The sequence below is a fragment of the Loxodonta africana genome, chromosome 7, assembly GCF_030014295.1.
Source record: "Loxodonta africana isolate mLoxAfr1 chromosome 7, mLoxAfr1.hap2, whole genome shotgun sequence".
NCBI lineage: Eukaryota > Metazoa > Chordata > Mammalia > Proboscidea > Elephantidae > Loxodonta > Loxodonta africana.
Window position 1 is genome coordinate 133,496,366 of NC_087348.1, and position 15,916 is coordinate 133,512,281.

General features: G+C 40.0%; 1 protein-coding gene across 1 annotated transcript; it reads left to right on the forward strand.

Annotated features, from left to right (window-relative positions):
• The first annotated feature begins 403 nt into the window (after positions 1–403).
• On the forward strand, positions 404–8,398 carry PTS (6-pyruvoyltetrahydropterin synthase). Its single transcript, XM_064288921.1, has 6 exons — positions 404–535; positions 2,882–2,961; positions 4,498–4,520; positions 4,899–4,955; positions 7,395–7,465; positions 7,656–8,398. The coding sequence occupies exons 1-6, from the start codon at positions 453–455 to the stop codon at positions 7,777–7,779; spliced, it is 438 nt and encodes a 145-aa protein (XP_064144991.1). The 5' UTR covers positions 404–452; the 3' UTR covers positions 7,780–8,398.
• Positions 8,399–15,916: the final 7,518 nt, after the last annotated feature.

Genomic DNA, 15,916 nt, shown 5'->3' on the forward strand with positions numbered 1-15,916 from the left:
AAAAGAATCAAGTAATAAAAGCAATTTCTCCGAAATTTCCTGTATTCTTTTACCTTTTGTTATATATCCATGCTTTAAACGGATTAAAGTGTTTCTGTAACGACCGACTGTTAGTATTTACTTCTGATGCAGTCAATACCTGGGAAATACTATAGAGTCTGAGTGGATTAAGGCTGAGTAGATATAAAAATCGAGAACACTAAGTTCCCACCTCCCTTATCTGACAGCTCCAAGGCATGTCTAGCTAGCTGAACTCACTACGCGAGGAGCCTCAGACACGTGGGACTCTCGTAACTACGTCCAGGCGGAAGCGAGCGCGGGCGACCGGGACTGACCACAGCCCAGCCCTGACTAAGCCAGAGGCCGAGGAGCGCTTCCGGGGCGCGCCGGGCCGCACTGCGCAGCCGCGGAGGCAGTCACCTCCCATCGCACCCGCGGCGGCCTGGGGGACCATGAGCGCGCTCCGCTTCCCCCGTCGCCGCCATGCGCGAGTGTCCCGCGTCGTCTCCTTCAGCGCGAGCCACCGGCTTCACAGGTGTCGTGTGCCCACAGGTGTCAGTAGTGGGAGGTGGGGCACCTACCCGGCTGGGGAACGTTATCGGGGGCGGGGCCAGGGAACGTGCAAACGTGCTTGCGTTTGAGGCCTTGAGTGGAGGACCTGGTGGCGGGGGCCTGACGCCTGCGAACTGAGGCGTGAGGGGCGCGCGCTAGGTGCCTTCCTGTGGCAGCCGAGCTTTGTTGATAACAAGAATAACAGTGACAACTCGGTTTGACCGAGTTCTTGGAGCAGTAGAGCAGAGCGCGATGGTTAACAGAACCGACTGCTCCGTAGTACGTCCTGGGTTGAGAACCAGGAGGCACCACTCACTACCTCTGTGGCCTGAAGGCACGTCCTTGTTCCTCAGACTTCCTCCAGTTTAGCTCCATGAGTTGCGTAAAGTTCAAAGGAGTTAAACTTGCGCAGATTACACAGTGTCGAGCATATCGTAAACAATAAATGTTAGCTAGCATCATCTGCCAGGAGCATAGCTATTGTGTTAAATATAATTACAAGGTAAGTTTTATTACCTTTTAACCAAAGATAAAATGAGTCCAGAGGTTCAGTTTCCTAACGTAATTCAGAGTAAGCAGCACAGTTGGAATTTGAACGCTGGGCTCTCAGACTCAGCTTGATTACACTAGAGTGACTTTGAGGAGAGCTTTACTATTCATTCGTAAGTCCCACTCACTGAGTCTCCATTTTCTGGTCTGTGCAACAGTTAAGTGTTAGGCTGTTAACCAAAAGGTTGTCATTTAGAGCCCACCATGGAAGAAAGGCCTGGTGAACGCCTGTAAAGATTAATCAAACCTGTTGGGGTCCAGCCAATTCAGACTCACAGCCACCCTATAGGACAGGGTAGAACTGCCCCATAGGGTTTCCAAGGCTGTAAATCTTTAGGGTAGCAGATTGCTACAATTTACTCCTGTGGACTGGCTGGTGGGCTTGAACCTTTTGCTTAGTGGCCCAGCACTTAACCACTGTACCACCAAGGCTTTTCCCGTTAAGATTACAGCCTAGAAAACCCTTTGGGACAGTTCTGCTCTGTCACATGGGATTGCTGTGAGTCAAAAATCAACTTGAGGGCACCCAACAACAACAGTAAAATGATAATGATTCATCCATTCACTCGGTGCATAAATATTCCTTGAGTGCTTCTCAGGTCTTGTGTTAGGCAACATGGAGGCAGCAGTCATCAACAGATCTGTCACTGCCCACCGTCAGGTTTACAGTCTGGCTAGTTTTATGGAGAGTACAGTGAATGACTTTGTGCAAAACCTTTGTGAATTGTAACACTCTAAAATGTGAGCAGTAGATAAGCGGGGACAGTAGGGGAAATAGACTCTTGAATAGAAAGCTTGAACATACGAGGATGATGAGGCCTCACAGAAGGTACAGAAGTTGGTTGGACGGGTATAGGTATAAAAATTGATTAAGTAAATTGTTCTCTGTGTGGAACAACAGCTAATCAGAGGCATAGTGAGGGGGAGGGGTGCAGAGCAGGGTACTTGTCCCAGGGGTCCAAGTTCAAGGGGGTGCCAGCTGAGGTGCAGAATGATAATCCAGGGCACCACAAATATGAAAGGCGCTTGACTGAGGCAGCTGGACAGGAGTAGGGGAAGGCATTTCTGCTGATGCGTAGCCAATACCAACATCTATTCATCTTGAAACTGGGGGAGGTGGGGCATGGGGTGGTGGTGCATTTTAGAGATTGCTCTTCAGTGCTGAAATTGGGGTTGGGGCACACAATTTTAGAGATTGCCCCTGGGAGCTAGTAACCCTCCCTAGCTCCTGCTAAGCATTATAGCTTTTTATATCACCCAATTTGAATATTTCTCAATGGGTTGGTGAAGTTAACTTTAATAGTTGAGGTGTAGTAAACCAAGAAATTGTTAAAGAGGAGACTTACAGGTTCATGCAGTTATTTTTCAGGAGGAATGAGATTTGAAGCCACTTGAGGAAAAGCATCTTCTCTGATTTATCATTATGTGCCCTTCCTTCATTCAACATGTGCCCAGTAAATGTTTTTGTTGAAAAAAATGGAAGGGCCATGAAGGGCAGATCGTTTGTTGGACTCTGTTTTTGTGAAACAAGAGGAATGAATTTAAGGTTTACTTACGTTAATTTGTATGGTACAGTAGCCTAATTAGGGGGTATATATTGGTTCCTGACAGTATCGTTGGAGTAATGGAAGTCAAATTGATTTCTGACTCCACATTTGGTGAGTTAAGGTGATAAAAAATTGTGAAGCTTTTCAAAGGTCAGAACAAGTAGTAAATGTAGGGAATAAAGAAGGAGCCTGAATGTAATACTTGCAGCATATTGACTTTTTTCTTTTGTCAGCAAGTCCCTGAGTGACGAAGAAAACTTGAAACTGTTCGGGAAGTGCAACAATCCAAATGGCCATGGGCACAATTACAAAGGTGAGAGAAAAAACAATGAGATTTCAGCCCTTTCAGTAAGGATCGAAGATTGTTCAGCAAATATATAGAATTACCGAGTAAGAAGCCTTGTGGACAGAGCAGGAATGCTTTAAGTGTTGAATCAAAAATTAAATGGAAGCTGAAAATAAAAATGAAAGTTCAAAATGCTTCCTTCGGAGGTATCTTACATTTTACCTGTAAGTTGTCTGTTCTGTTGCAGATAGTCCAAAACAATGAATAGTTAAAATAATTTTTTTCTTGGCCTTAGAGGGTATAATAAATAAGATTCTTTTGACAGCATATTCCCCTACCATTGGGTCTGGCGGAGGCTAATGTTAAAATTAGATTGTATTCTTAGAGTAAATAATGACCGACAAACGGGGAATATTGTCTAGAAATGTGCTATATGGCAGAGAAATAGGCTGGGTCTAAAACTTTGCCAGCAGTGTTCTAAAAAAGTTATGAAATTGTGCAAGGATAAAAGATTTGATTGAGATACAGCTGATGCCTCAGAAAGCTGCTGCGTATGCCATGGTGGCAAAAGTGTGGTAGAGTAAAAGACCAGACAGGGCGTTAGAAGATCAGTATGCGATGTATTATTTGATCCATGACGCCTCTCAGTCTTGACTTACTTATTCCATAATACCCAATGGTATTTATGTGGAGCTGAAAAATTATAAATACTGTATTTTTCCACAAGTAATATGCCCACACATAGAACCTGCATAGCACGCCTAGGAAAATCATGCACAGGTGGGTTGTGCGGTTGGCAAAATATAATGCCTGTGTTATTTATGTAAAAATATGGTATATAAAAGTTATTAACTTTTAGGTGAGTCCCTGGATGGCACAAACAGTTAAACACTGGACTCCTAGCTAGAAGGTTGGTGGTTGAACCCACCTAGAGGCACTTAAGAAGACAGGCCTGGCGATACGCTTCCAAAAGGCCACAGCCTCGAAAACCCAGTGGAGCAGTTCTACTCTGCACACATGGGGTCGCCGTGAGTCGGAGTTGATTCGATGACAGCTAGAAACAACATTAATTTTTAAAGCGCCGATCACCAAGGTTTTTTAAGTGCTTTATATAAGAATTTGTTAATTCTCAAAGCGTTACTGTAAACTGTGTGTATATTGATGTGAGTAAAGGGATAAGAGTTGAAGGCCTAGTAATAGTTTTGCTTGCTCAGAAAGCATTGTCCAGAATTGAACCAACTCTCTGTGTAGCTGGAAACCTGCCTGCACATTTTCTATTTTTATAAGCAGAAACTGTGCAGCAGTGACTTACCACCTACCACCTAGGAAATCAACATCATAAGCTGAATTTATACCCTTTTTGGTCTTGGCTTCTACTACTAAGCTCCTCTGTCTTGGTTGAGTCTTGCTTTGGTTGATACAGAAAGAGTAACTGTTTTGGGGAAAATAATAGCTTTGGGTGGGGAGATGTAATAGTTGCATTTATGTTGCTAATTTGTGTTTGGATGTTAATCTGTTGAAAGTCATGCCCACCTTTTGGTATTTTTGTTTTCTTTCCCGTAGTTGTGGTGACAGTACATGGAGAGGTACGTGCTGAAACATTTCTGTGGTTTGTGCAGATTGCTGAGCCCTCTTTCAGCTAATATGGTGGAACCTGTGTTGAAAACCCTATTCCAGCCAGCATTGCTTCATTGCTTTTCTGTGTGTGGTGAGCTGCTGTCATTCCAGGCAACTCCTCTTCCAGAGTGTTGCCTTTAATGTGCCATATGTGGACAGGCAGAAGAGCAGTACAATGAAAAGGTGCCTGAAGCACATGGTGTTTCCATGCTGAGGTTGATGATTGTCACCAAGATGAAGGCAAATGTGGACACAATCTCTGCACGTTGTGCAGTCTTTAATAACTTGCCAGAGGTTTAAATGCGGAGAGCCTATTGTAGTAATATTCACCTTTGTTTATTCTTTAGATTGATCCTGTTACAGGAATGGTTATGAATTTGACCGACCTCAAAAAGTATATGGAGGTAATGGCGTTTTGGGTGCTTATTAAGTATAATATTTAATGGCCCCCTAAGGAGCCCTGGATGGAAACCCTGGTGGCTTAGTGGTCAAGAGTTCGGCTGCTAACCAAAAGGTCAGCAGTTTGAATCCACCAGCTGCTCATTGGAAACCCTATGGGGCAGTTCTGCTCTGTCCTGTAGAGTCATTATGAGTCGGAACTGGCTCTACAGCAATGGGTATAGGTACAGAGCCCTGGTGGTGCAGTGGTTAAGTGTTCGACTGCTGACTAAAAGGTTGATGGTTTGAACCCACCAGGTGTTCTCCAGGAGAAAGATGTGGCAGTCTGCTCCTGAAAAGATTTACAGCTTTGGAAGCCTTATGAGGCAGTTTTGCTGTGTCCTGTAGGGTCACTATGAGTTCGAACTGACTCTAGGGCAGTGGGGCTTTTGTTTTTGCACCTCCCCGACTGAATATTTCCAGAAGTTCTATGGCTTTATGAGTAGAATTGGGTGTGGGAGTGGGGGAGTAGTTGGAGGTACTACTCCCTGGCCTTCTAAAGTTGTTTGGGTGACTCGATGGAAATTAGGCACACTTGTGTTACAGTGATAGGAGTAAATGTACCACACTGGTCTTACGTTCCTTCCTTGGAATATCCTGATTTCTTCCATTTAATAAATTGTACCTTGTTCAAGACACAGCTTTTTCCTTGAAGCTTTCTTTTCCTTCTGTGAGTTTTCCTTGAGCCTTTGATCATAGATTTTAACACCTCTATGTGGTATTCACTCTTACTTCATTATAAACTCACTGGGGCACATCACTGACAGAGATGAACACACAAGATATTCAATAAATACGATACTGATTGTGTCATTGTAGAATTTGTGCATTGCAAGAGAATTTAGAGCTTATCTAAGCCAACCTCTTCAGTAACTAGATTAAGATGGAGTGGTGCTGAGCAGGTAACTGATTTGTCCTAAATCACGCGCCTAGTCATTTGTAAAGCTGGGAGTAGATTCTCTTCTGTCCTGTGTAGTGTTTATTATGTCAGCATTTCACCTGTTCATTTAGTTCTCTGCTGCTGAATTTTATTAGAAAAATTAATTAAAAATTAATATTTGTTTAATAAAAATGCTGTTATTAATAATTATTACTTCTTTCACATCACTTAGGAGTTCTGGTGGCGCAGTGGTTCTAAGTGTTCAACTGCCAACCAGAAGGTTGGCAGTTCAAACTCACCAGCTGCCCCACAGGAAAAAGAGGTGGCAGTTTGCTTCTGTTAAGATTTACAGCCTGTCCTGTCGGCTGGCTGTGGGTTGGAATTGACTCAACAGCAACAAGTTTTTTCACATTAATTAGTATCTGTTTATTTAACATATTTGTCTACTTTGCATTAATCTTTGTAGTAAGATCTAGGGAAACAAAAATGAATGAGGTATAACCCTTATCCACAGAGTACGTTTTCTAGGGGGTAAATAATAAGTGCTCAGAAAGTGTTGGCTGAATAAATGCCTAAGAGATTGAATGAATGAACAATCAGCACTGTGCTTAATCTGCTTTAGGAAAGCTGTAGAAACAGTTCTTGCATGCCCTGGGGACTCAGGGTTGATTTACACAAAGTGTGCTACTGTGCAACAATCTGAGATGTTCCAGGCAGGCATCTACACTTTTTCCCACCTTTGTGTACCTGAAGGACACCACGCACTCCTGTTAGTAAAAGTGGCTCATCATGGTATATAGAATAAAGTTAGAAAAAGCCCTGCAGAGGAGGCTTCAGTGTGGGATTTGGGACCTGAACTGGGATTGAAGATAAAACAAGGTATTTATTTTCTTGATATCCGTATGGAGCGTCCTTTCATTTGATCTAATTCAAAGGCTGTTTGGTCTAGGACAAATAATAAGGCAATTAAAATTTTTGCTAATGACAAGGAAAAACATTATGTTAATATATATAAGCATTAAGAAGTAATAGTTTTTACATATTTACAATACTTTTTTCTTCTAAGAGCCCACGATCATTCTTAAAATTTCTCACTGCAGAAATTTAGAACTACTTACATTTCAGTCTTAGTCTGCTTCCTAAAATGTAGTACTCACTGGAGACTTGTCCTAATGATACTGTGGCATTGTGTTGTATGTGAGACTGTCATGGAGAAGTGTTTCTGGTAACTTTTTGGACAGAATTCAAGAAGTGTTCAACTGAATTCGGAATCACAGTGGCCTATGTTACAGGAGACTCCAGTAAATTCTGCTCTGCTTTTTGGTTTCTCATCACAGAGAGCTGGGCCCCTTTATCTTAGGACTTTAAGCTTTCTAAGGTTGCTGTGTGAGGCGCAGATACAGTACTTACAAGTATTGAGTTAGTGGTTAAATGATAAGGGTAAGGTTTAGAGGCATAGGTATAAAACTTTGAAATTTAAGCCATAGATGGAATCAGTGATCTTTTCCCTTTGTTTTGTCTCTAGGAAGCAATTATGAAGCCTCTTGATCATAAGAATCTGGATCTGGATGTCCCATACTTTGCACATGTTGTGAGGTGGGTGTCCTTATCTTGTTTATGTAGATAGTAAAAAAAGAATTGATTTCAGCATTTTATATGATTGATGTGAGATTTCTAAAGTTCTAGTTGAATCTTTTTTAAAAACTAGAGTTTCTATTCTTTGTAAATATTAAACATAAAATTTTATCGTTGGCTTTTGAACTTCTTTCCTTTTTTTTTTCTACAGCACGACAGAAAATGTAGCTGTCTGTATCTGGGAAAACCTCCAGAAATTTCTTCCCATGGGAGTGCTTTATAAAGTAAAAGTGTGTGAAACTGAAAATAATATTGTAATTTATAAAGGAAAATAGCTCTTAGGGATTAATATTGTAAAAAGACCAATTACTTTCCATGTTTGAAAATTACCTTTGTCCCCTTGGAGTATTAAGAAGTCATCACATATTGGTTGTACCTCCACATTGTTTTCTGGGGTACCTGATGTATTGAAATCATTGTAAATTTAAATGTATTTTAAAACCAAATTTGTAATGTATCTTGAATATCATTTAGAGTCTGTATCTATAGATTAAAAATCATTTCATTGTCTAAGAATGTTTTTGTGCGAAATTACCTGAAAGCAAAGGAGATCTGTTTTTGTTATTTTCTCCATTATCTCATTTTTGTATCCATTTTGTTTTCATATATCTAACTGGTAAAATGTTTATAAGATTTACAGCAGATAAACCTTAAAACAATAAAACACAAGGGACCACAAAGTCTGGAAACATAGACTATGTATATATATATATATATTTTTTTTTTTTTTATTTCTTGCCAGTTCAGCTTCTTAGAGGCGTATAACTTATCGATAGCAGTTACGGTAATCATCTGTGCAACATTACCCTTACTGCGATATTTCCATCACTGTTAACTGCCACTCTCTCTCTCCCTCCTGCCCCTGGTCACCACTAATAAAGTTTGTTGTCCATACAGTTGCCTTTTCTTGTCTTTTTATATAAGTGAGGTCATATAATATTTGTCCTTTTTGTGATTAACTTATTTCACTCACCATAATGTTTTCCAGCTCCACGCATATTTTAGCATGTATCAAGACTTCATTTCTCCTACTGGCATAGTAGTTTTTGTTTATCCATTCCTCTGTTGATGGGGATTTAGCTTGTTTCCACCTTTTAGCTGTTGGGAATTGTGCTACAGTGAACACTGGTGTACAAGCCTCTGTTTGAATTTCTGCTTTCAAGTCTTTTGGATATATACCTAGGAATAGAATTTCTGGGTCATATGTAGTTCTATTTTTAGTTTTTGATGAACCGCCACACTGTTTTCCACAATGGCAGTACCATTTTGCATTTCAACCAGCACTAAGGGTTCCAATTTCCCCACATACTCACCAACATTTGTTATTTTTTATCTTAGCCATTGTAGTGGGAGTGAGATGGTATCTCATTGTATTTTTGATTTGCCTCTCTCTGATGGCTAATGACGCTGAGCATCTTTACATGTGTTTGGTAGCTATTTGAATCTCCTCTTTGGTAAATGTCTGTTCAGGTCCTTTGCCAATTTTATGATTGGGTTGTCTTTTTGTTGTTAAGATGTTGAAGTTTTGTATATATTTTGGTTATTAGCTTTTTGTAGGATGTATGGTTTCCATCAGTAGCTTATCTTTTTGCTTTTTTGGTAAAGCCTTTTGATGAACAAAATTTTTAGTTTTTGTGAGGTTCCATTTATTTATTTTGTCTTTTGCTGTTTGTGCTTTTGTTACATCAGTTAATCCATTGTTAAAAGCTAGACCTGACAGTGTTGTCCCTGCTTTTTCTTCTAAGAATTTTATGGTTTTAGTTTGTACATTCAGGTCCTTAATCCATTTTAATTTTTTTATTGTGTCTGGATTCTGTTTCTTTTTTCTGCATGTGGAAATCCAGTTTCCCCAACACCATTTATTGAAGAGATTCTTCTTTCCCTACTGAATAGACTTAGCACCCTTGCCAAAGATCACTTGACCACAGATGTGTGGTTTGTTTCTGGACTCTCAATTCTGTTCCACTGGTCTGTGTGTCTATTGTTGTATATCAGTACCTGGCTGTTTTGGTAACTGTGGCTGTATAGTATGTTTTAAAATCAGGAAATGTGAGTCTTCTTAATTTGTTCTTCTTTTTCAGCATTGTTTTAGCTATTCAGGGCCTCTTGCCATTCCATATAAAGTTGAGGATTGGCTTTTCTATTTCTGTAAAGAAGGCTGTTGGAATTTTGGTCAGGATTGCATTGAATGTATAGATCACTTTGGGTAATATTGACATCTTAACAATTATAAGTCTTCCAATCCATGAACATGGAACAGCTTTCCATTTATTTAAGTCTTCTTTAATCTCTTTCAGCAGTGTTTTATAATTTTCGCTGTATAAGTCTTTCATGTCCCTGGTTAGATTTCTTCCTAGGTATTTTATTCTCTTAGATGCTATTGAAATGGAATTGTTTCCCTAATTTCCCATTCAGATTTCTCATTGCTGGTATATAGAAACCCAACTGATTTTTGTTTGTTGACTGTGTACCCTACAACTTTGCTAAATTCCTCTATTATCTCTAGAAGTTTTCTTGTGGACTCTTTGAGATTTTCTATATACGTGAAGTCCCCAGGTTACGAATGCCCTATAGTTACAAACTATATGTATATATGTATTAAAAATTTGAGGTAAAAAACAATGGTTTTTAAAAACAAATGAGTGCTACTTTGCGACACACACAAAACATTATTATTATGTTAAAGGTGTTTTAGTGTATCCAGAACTGTTTCTTTAATGTCTTTTGTGCATAGAAAGATGCACTTAATACTATATACTGACGTTAGATACAAACAGTACCTAACTGTTTCCACTTGCTTACAAATTTGACTTAAAGACAAATTTAGGAATGGAAGTCATTCATGATCTGTGAGCTGCCTGTATAGGATCCTATCATCTGAGAGTAGAGATAATTTTCCTTCTTTTCCAATCCAGATATATTTTATTTCTTTTTGTATAATTATCCTGGCTAGGACTTTGCATACAATATTGGATAGAAGTGGTGAAAGCAGGCACCCTTCTCTTGTGCCTGATTTCAAGGGTAAAGCTTTTAGTCTTTATCCATTAAGTATAATGTTGGCTTTTGGCTTTTTGTATATACCCTAAGTCATATTGAGTAATTTCCCTTCTATTCCAATCTTTTATTTATTTTTTTTAATTGTACTTCAGATGAAGCTTTACAGAACAAACTAGCTTCTCATTAAACAGTATGTGTATTGTTTTATGACGTTGGTTAACAACCGCGTGACGTACCAGTACTCCAGCTCCTTGACCTTGGGTTCCCTGTTACCAGCTTTCCTGTCCCTTCCTACCCACTAGCCCTTGCCCCTGGGCTGGTGTGCCCCTTTAGTCTCATTGAGTCTGTTTAATTTTTGACTGAAAAGTGAACCTCAGGAATGACTTCATTACAGAGCTAAAAGTGTGTCCGGGGCCATACTCTTGGGGTTTCTTCAGTTTCTGTCAGGCCAAATAAGTCTGGTCTTATTTTTGAGTTAGAATTTTGTTCTACATTTTTCTCCAGCTCTGTCTGGAACCCTCCATTGTGATCCCTGTCAGAGTAGTCAGTGGCGGTAGCTGGGGACCGTCTGGTTGTACTGGACTGAGTCTGGTGGAGGCCGTGGTAGTTGTGGTCTATTAGGCCTTTGGACTAATCTTTTCCTTGTCTTTAGTTTTCTTCATTTTCCCTTGCTCCTGAAGGGATGAGACAAGTGGAGTGTCTTAGATGGCTGCTCATAGGCTTTTAAGACCCCCGACACTACTCACCAAAGTAGAATGTAGAACATTTTCTTTATTAACTGTGTTATGCCAGTTAAGCTAGATGTTCCCTAAGACCATGGTCCCCACAGCCCTCAGACCAGTAATTCAGTCCCTAAGGTCTTCTATTCTGATCTTTAGGGTTTTCATCAAAAAAGGGTATTGGATTTTATGAAATGCTTTTTCTGCATGCATAGAGATGATCGTGTGATTTTTTTTTTCCTTTGTTCTGTTGATGTGTTGTATTACATTGATTGTTTTTCTAATGTTGAACCATCCCTGCATTTCTGGAATAAATCCCACTTGGTCATGGTGTTTGACTCTTTTAATATGCTGTTGGATTCTGTTTGCTAGTGTTTTGTTGAAGATATTTGCATCTATATTCATAAGAGATATTGGCCTGTAATTTTTTTTTCTTGTGGTGTTTTGTCTGGTTTAGGTATCAGGATTGTTTGCTTCATAGAATGAATTAGGGAGTATCCTTTCCTTCTGTATCTTTTGGAACAGTTTAAACAGTATTGGTGTCTATTCTTCCTTAAGTATTTGGTAGAATTCCTCGGTGAAGCCATCCGGTCCAGGACTTTTTTTTTGTTGGGAGGTTTTTGATCTCTTCACTGGTTATGGGTCTGTTGAGACTTTCTATTTTCTCTTGAGTCAGTTTGGGTAGGTTGTGTGCTTCTGAATGTCCGTTTCATCTAGGTTATGCAGTTTGTTGCCATACAGTTGTTCATAATATTCTTTTATGATTCCCTTTATTCCTACTAGGTCAGGTGTAATGGCCCCTCTTTCATTTCTATTTGGTTATTTGCATCTTTTCTCTTTGTCAGCCTAGCTAAAGGTTTGTCCATTTTATCGATCTTTTCAAAGAACCGACTTCTGGTTTTATTGATTCTATTATTTTTCTGTTTTTGATTTTACTTATTTCTGCTCTGATCTTTGTTATTTCCTTTTTTCTTATAGGTTTAGGTTTAGTTTACTCTTCTCTTTCTAGTTCCTAGAGTTGTTAAGCTGTTAATTTGAGACCTTCTTTTTTCATGTATGCATTTATTGCCATAAGTTTCCCTCCGAATACTGCCTTCAGTACAACCCGTAAATTTTGGTATATTGTGTTTTCATTTTCATTTGACTCGAGGAAATTTGTGATTTCTTCCTTGACCCATTAGTTGTTTAATTTCCATATGTTTGTGTATTTTACAGGTTTTTTTTTTCTGTTATTGATTTCTAGCTTCACTCCATTGTGCTCAGAGAAAATATATGATTTCAGTCTTTTAAAATTTAATAGAACTTGCTTTGTTACCTAAAATGTGGCCTGTCCTGAAGAATGATCCATGGGCACTGGAGTAGAGTGTATATTGTGCTGTTTTTGAGTGAAGTGTTCTATATATGTCTGTTAAGTCTAGTTGGTTTATGTTGTCATTCAGGTCCTCTGTTTCTTTGTTGATACTCTTTCTAGATGCTCTGTCCAATATTGAAAGTGGTGTATTGAAGTCTCCAACTATTTCTCCCTTTAATTCTATCAGCATTTGCTTTATATATTTAGGTGGCCAGATGTTGGATACATATATTTTTATGATTGTTAAATCTTCTTGGTTAATAGACATATTTGTCACTGTATAATATTCACCTTTAACTCTTGTAACAGATTTTGTCTTAAAATCTACTTTGTCTGACATTAAGATTGCCACCCCAGCTCTCTTTTGGTTATTATTTGCTTGGAATATTTTTTCCATCCTTTCGCTTTCAACCTATTTGTGTCCTTGTGTTGAATGTGTATCTCTTGTAAACAGCATATAGTTAGATCATGTTTTTTTAATCCATTCTGCCATTCTCTGCCTTTCATTGGAGCATTGAGTCCACTTAAATTCACTGTAATTACTGATGAGAAATGACTTTTTTCTGCCATTTTGTTATTTGTGTTTTGTGTGTCTTAAGCCTTTTTTGTCTTTGTCCTTTACTGCGGCTTACTTTCGTGTTTTGGTGGTATATTGAGTGAGCCTTTTCGGTTTCTTTCTCCTTTCCTTTTCTGTATTTTTAAATATATATTCTTAGTTGTTACGATGAATATTACATTTAACATCTTGTATTTGTAACATTCTAGGATAAGTTGGTACCTACTTAACTTCAATCACATACAAGAAATTCTATATCTATACCATTCCTCTCCCCCTTTTGTTGTTATCTTTGGGAATGTTTTAATTTCTCCCTCATTCTTGAAGAATAGTTTTTCTGGGTATAGTATTCTTGATTGACAGTTTTTTTTTTCCTTTTAGCACTTTAAATATATTATTCCATTGCCTTCTGGCTTCCAGTGTTTCTGAGAAGAAATTGACATTTAATCTTATTGGGGGTCCTTTGTATGTGACTGCTTGCTTTTCTCTCACTACTTAATCTTTACTTTTTGAGAGCCTAACTTTGATGGGAAAATAGAGGGTCAGTGAAAGAAAGGAAGACTCAATGAAATGGATGGACATAGTGGCAGCAATGATGGGCTCAAGCACAGCAATGATTGTGAGGATGGTGCAGGATCAGACAGTGTTTAGTCCTGTCGTACATGGGGTTGCTATGAGTTGGAACTTACTCGATGTCACCTAGCAACAACAACAACAACAGGTCTAATGTGTCTTGGTGTAGATCTCTTTGGGTTTATCCTGCTTGGGGTTCTTTGAGCTTCTTGAATTTGTAGAGTCATGCCCTTCATTGATTGGGGAAATTTCTATCCCTTTCTCTCTCTGGTCTCCCTCTGGAATTCCCGTTAGGTCTCTTATTGTTGTCGCATAATTCCATTACACTGTGCTCAGCCTTCTTGAGCCTCTGTGCTTGTTGCTTTTCAACGTCTGTAATTTTAAGTATCTTATCCTCTAATTTGTTGATTCTTTCTTTTGCCTGATTCAATCTGTTCGTAAGTCCTTCTATTGTGTTTTTATCATTTCAGTTATTGTCCCTTTCAGTTGCAATATCTCTTTTTTTAGATCCTCATTTTGTTTGTACAGTTTTCCTTATTTCTTGTAGTTCTTTGTCTATGTTTTCCCTTAGCTCTTTCATTGTGTTCAATGTTATTGTATTATATTCTTCCATTTTTTTCATTATTTGGTCACTCCTGGATGTGCTTTTACTCCCTTAGTCATGTTCATTTGAATGGGGCATTATTTCTCTGTTCTTTGTTTGTCATGTGATTTTTTTGTTGGGGCATTGACATTTTTGAGGGTGTTAACTTGCTCTGTTTTCCCCAGTATTTGGTATTTTTGCCCGCACTACTTTCTGCAGAAAACTCTTAGGTGGGCAGAACCTTCAGCCTTTGCTTACTGCTTCCTTTCCTTCTGTGTTATAGGTCCTTCTCTATCCCTGGTTTAATTAGGATTTCAAAGTCCCAGATCTCAATTTGCAACTTTCAGTCTCTTTCAAACACCCCAGAGAGCATGTAGTGGTCAGTTTGTCCACCAGCGGGCACTGTCGCTGAGACAAAATATCATGTACAAATCAATCTGTTCACCAGGGGGTGCAGTCCTCACCCTGGTTATTATACCCTTTCCTTCTCTGTTTCTGCAACCCCATTTTTAGTTGGAAAACCCACACTCATTGACCCTCCTTTGGAGCTGGGTGTTGCCCTCTGGTTTTGCCCAAGGATTTCTTTCCTGCTCTGTGGGGGCTGTGTATATCTGAGCTGGCATTTAGGGGAAGCAGAGGCATACTTTCCTCCATTTCAGAGGAGGAGGAGCTGGCACTCCCCAGGAGGAGGAGGAGGACCTCCACAAGATCTGTCTTGTTGGTTTCAGGGCCCTAGTGGCCTGATGACTGGGGGAGCAGTCTCTACTTAGGTGACCCACCTCCTGACTCCTCTGTAGGGAACCCTCTGTAGGAGTTTGTATCAGACCAGTAGCCAACAGTTATTTGTTGGGGGATGGGTTGTCACATTCCAAACAGACCCCTGTGGAGGTCTGCCTTGTTGCTATCAGAGCCCCCACTGAGTGTGTTGGTTGTAGGTGTAGCCTCCACTAAAGGTGCCTGCTCCCTACTGCACAGCAGTCTCGATCAGCTGTTTTCAGCACTGACAAAGGTGGAGCAGACAGACCTGCCCTGACTCCCCAGGAGGTCTGTCCTGTTGGTTTCAGAGGCCTGAGCTATGGGGTACACAGGGAAGCAGGCAGAGTATTGACTATGAGAGCAAACTCCGCCGCTTGTGCCTTCCGTAGCAATTTGCAGTAGGCTTGCAGCTGACAGTGTCCAGGTGGGGGAGATGTTGGCACAGTCCAAGTGGACTCCTGGGGAGGCCTGCCTTGTTGATTTTAGAGCAGAAGCTTGGGGTCCTGCCTCTTTGTACAGGCAGAGTCTGTTATGGTTGGGGAAGCAGCCTCTTTTTCTGGGGCCACTTCTCCAGCTCACAGCAGCCAGTGGCTTGTGTGGCTGGGGGGAGGGGCAGGGACAGTGGCGGAAACAGTTTTCCTACTGTAGGTGGCTCATTGTTGATTCATTGATTCTTGCCTGTCTGCAGTTCCCCATTGCTTTCTTCTGCTCCCTGATTCAGAGTCCCTCAAAGCGAAGCACCATTTCCTTGTTTTATGTGTGATCGGCATGGTCTTTTTATGCCACCATATTTCCAGAATCCTCGACAATATATATATTTTTAATAGATTGCATTCTCGTGGTTACTTTTCTCAGGTATGCTAAAGGCTCAAGTTTA

What these genes read in the sequence shown, in the direction of transcription:
- PTS (XM_064288921.1), top strand. Translation starts at nt 453, where the DNA reads ATGAGCGCGCTCCGCTTCCCCCGTCGCCGCCATGCGCGAGTGTCCCGC. An exon ending in TGGTGACAGTACATGGAGAG is followed by an intron (nt 4,521 to 4,898) that starts GTACGTGCTGAA and finishes TTTATTCTTTAG; the next exon opens with ATTGATCCTGTTACAGGAAT. An exon ending in TACTTTGCACATGTTGTGAG is followed by an intron (nt 7,466 to 7,655) that starts GTGGGTGTCCTT and finishes TTTTTTCTACAG; the next exon opens with CACGACAGAAAATGTAGCTG.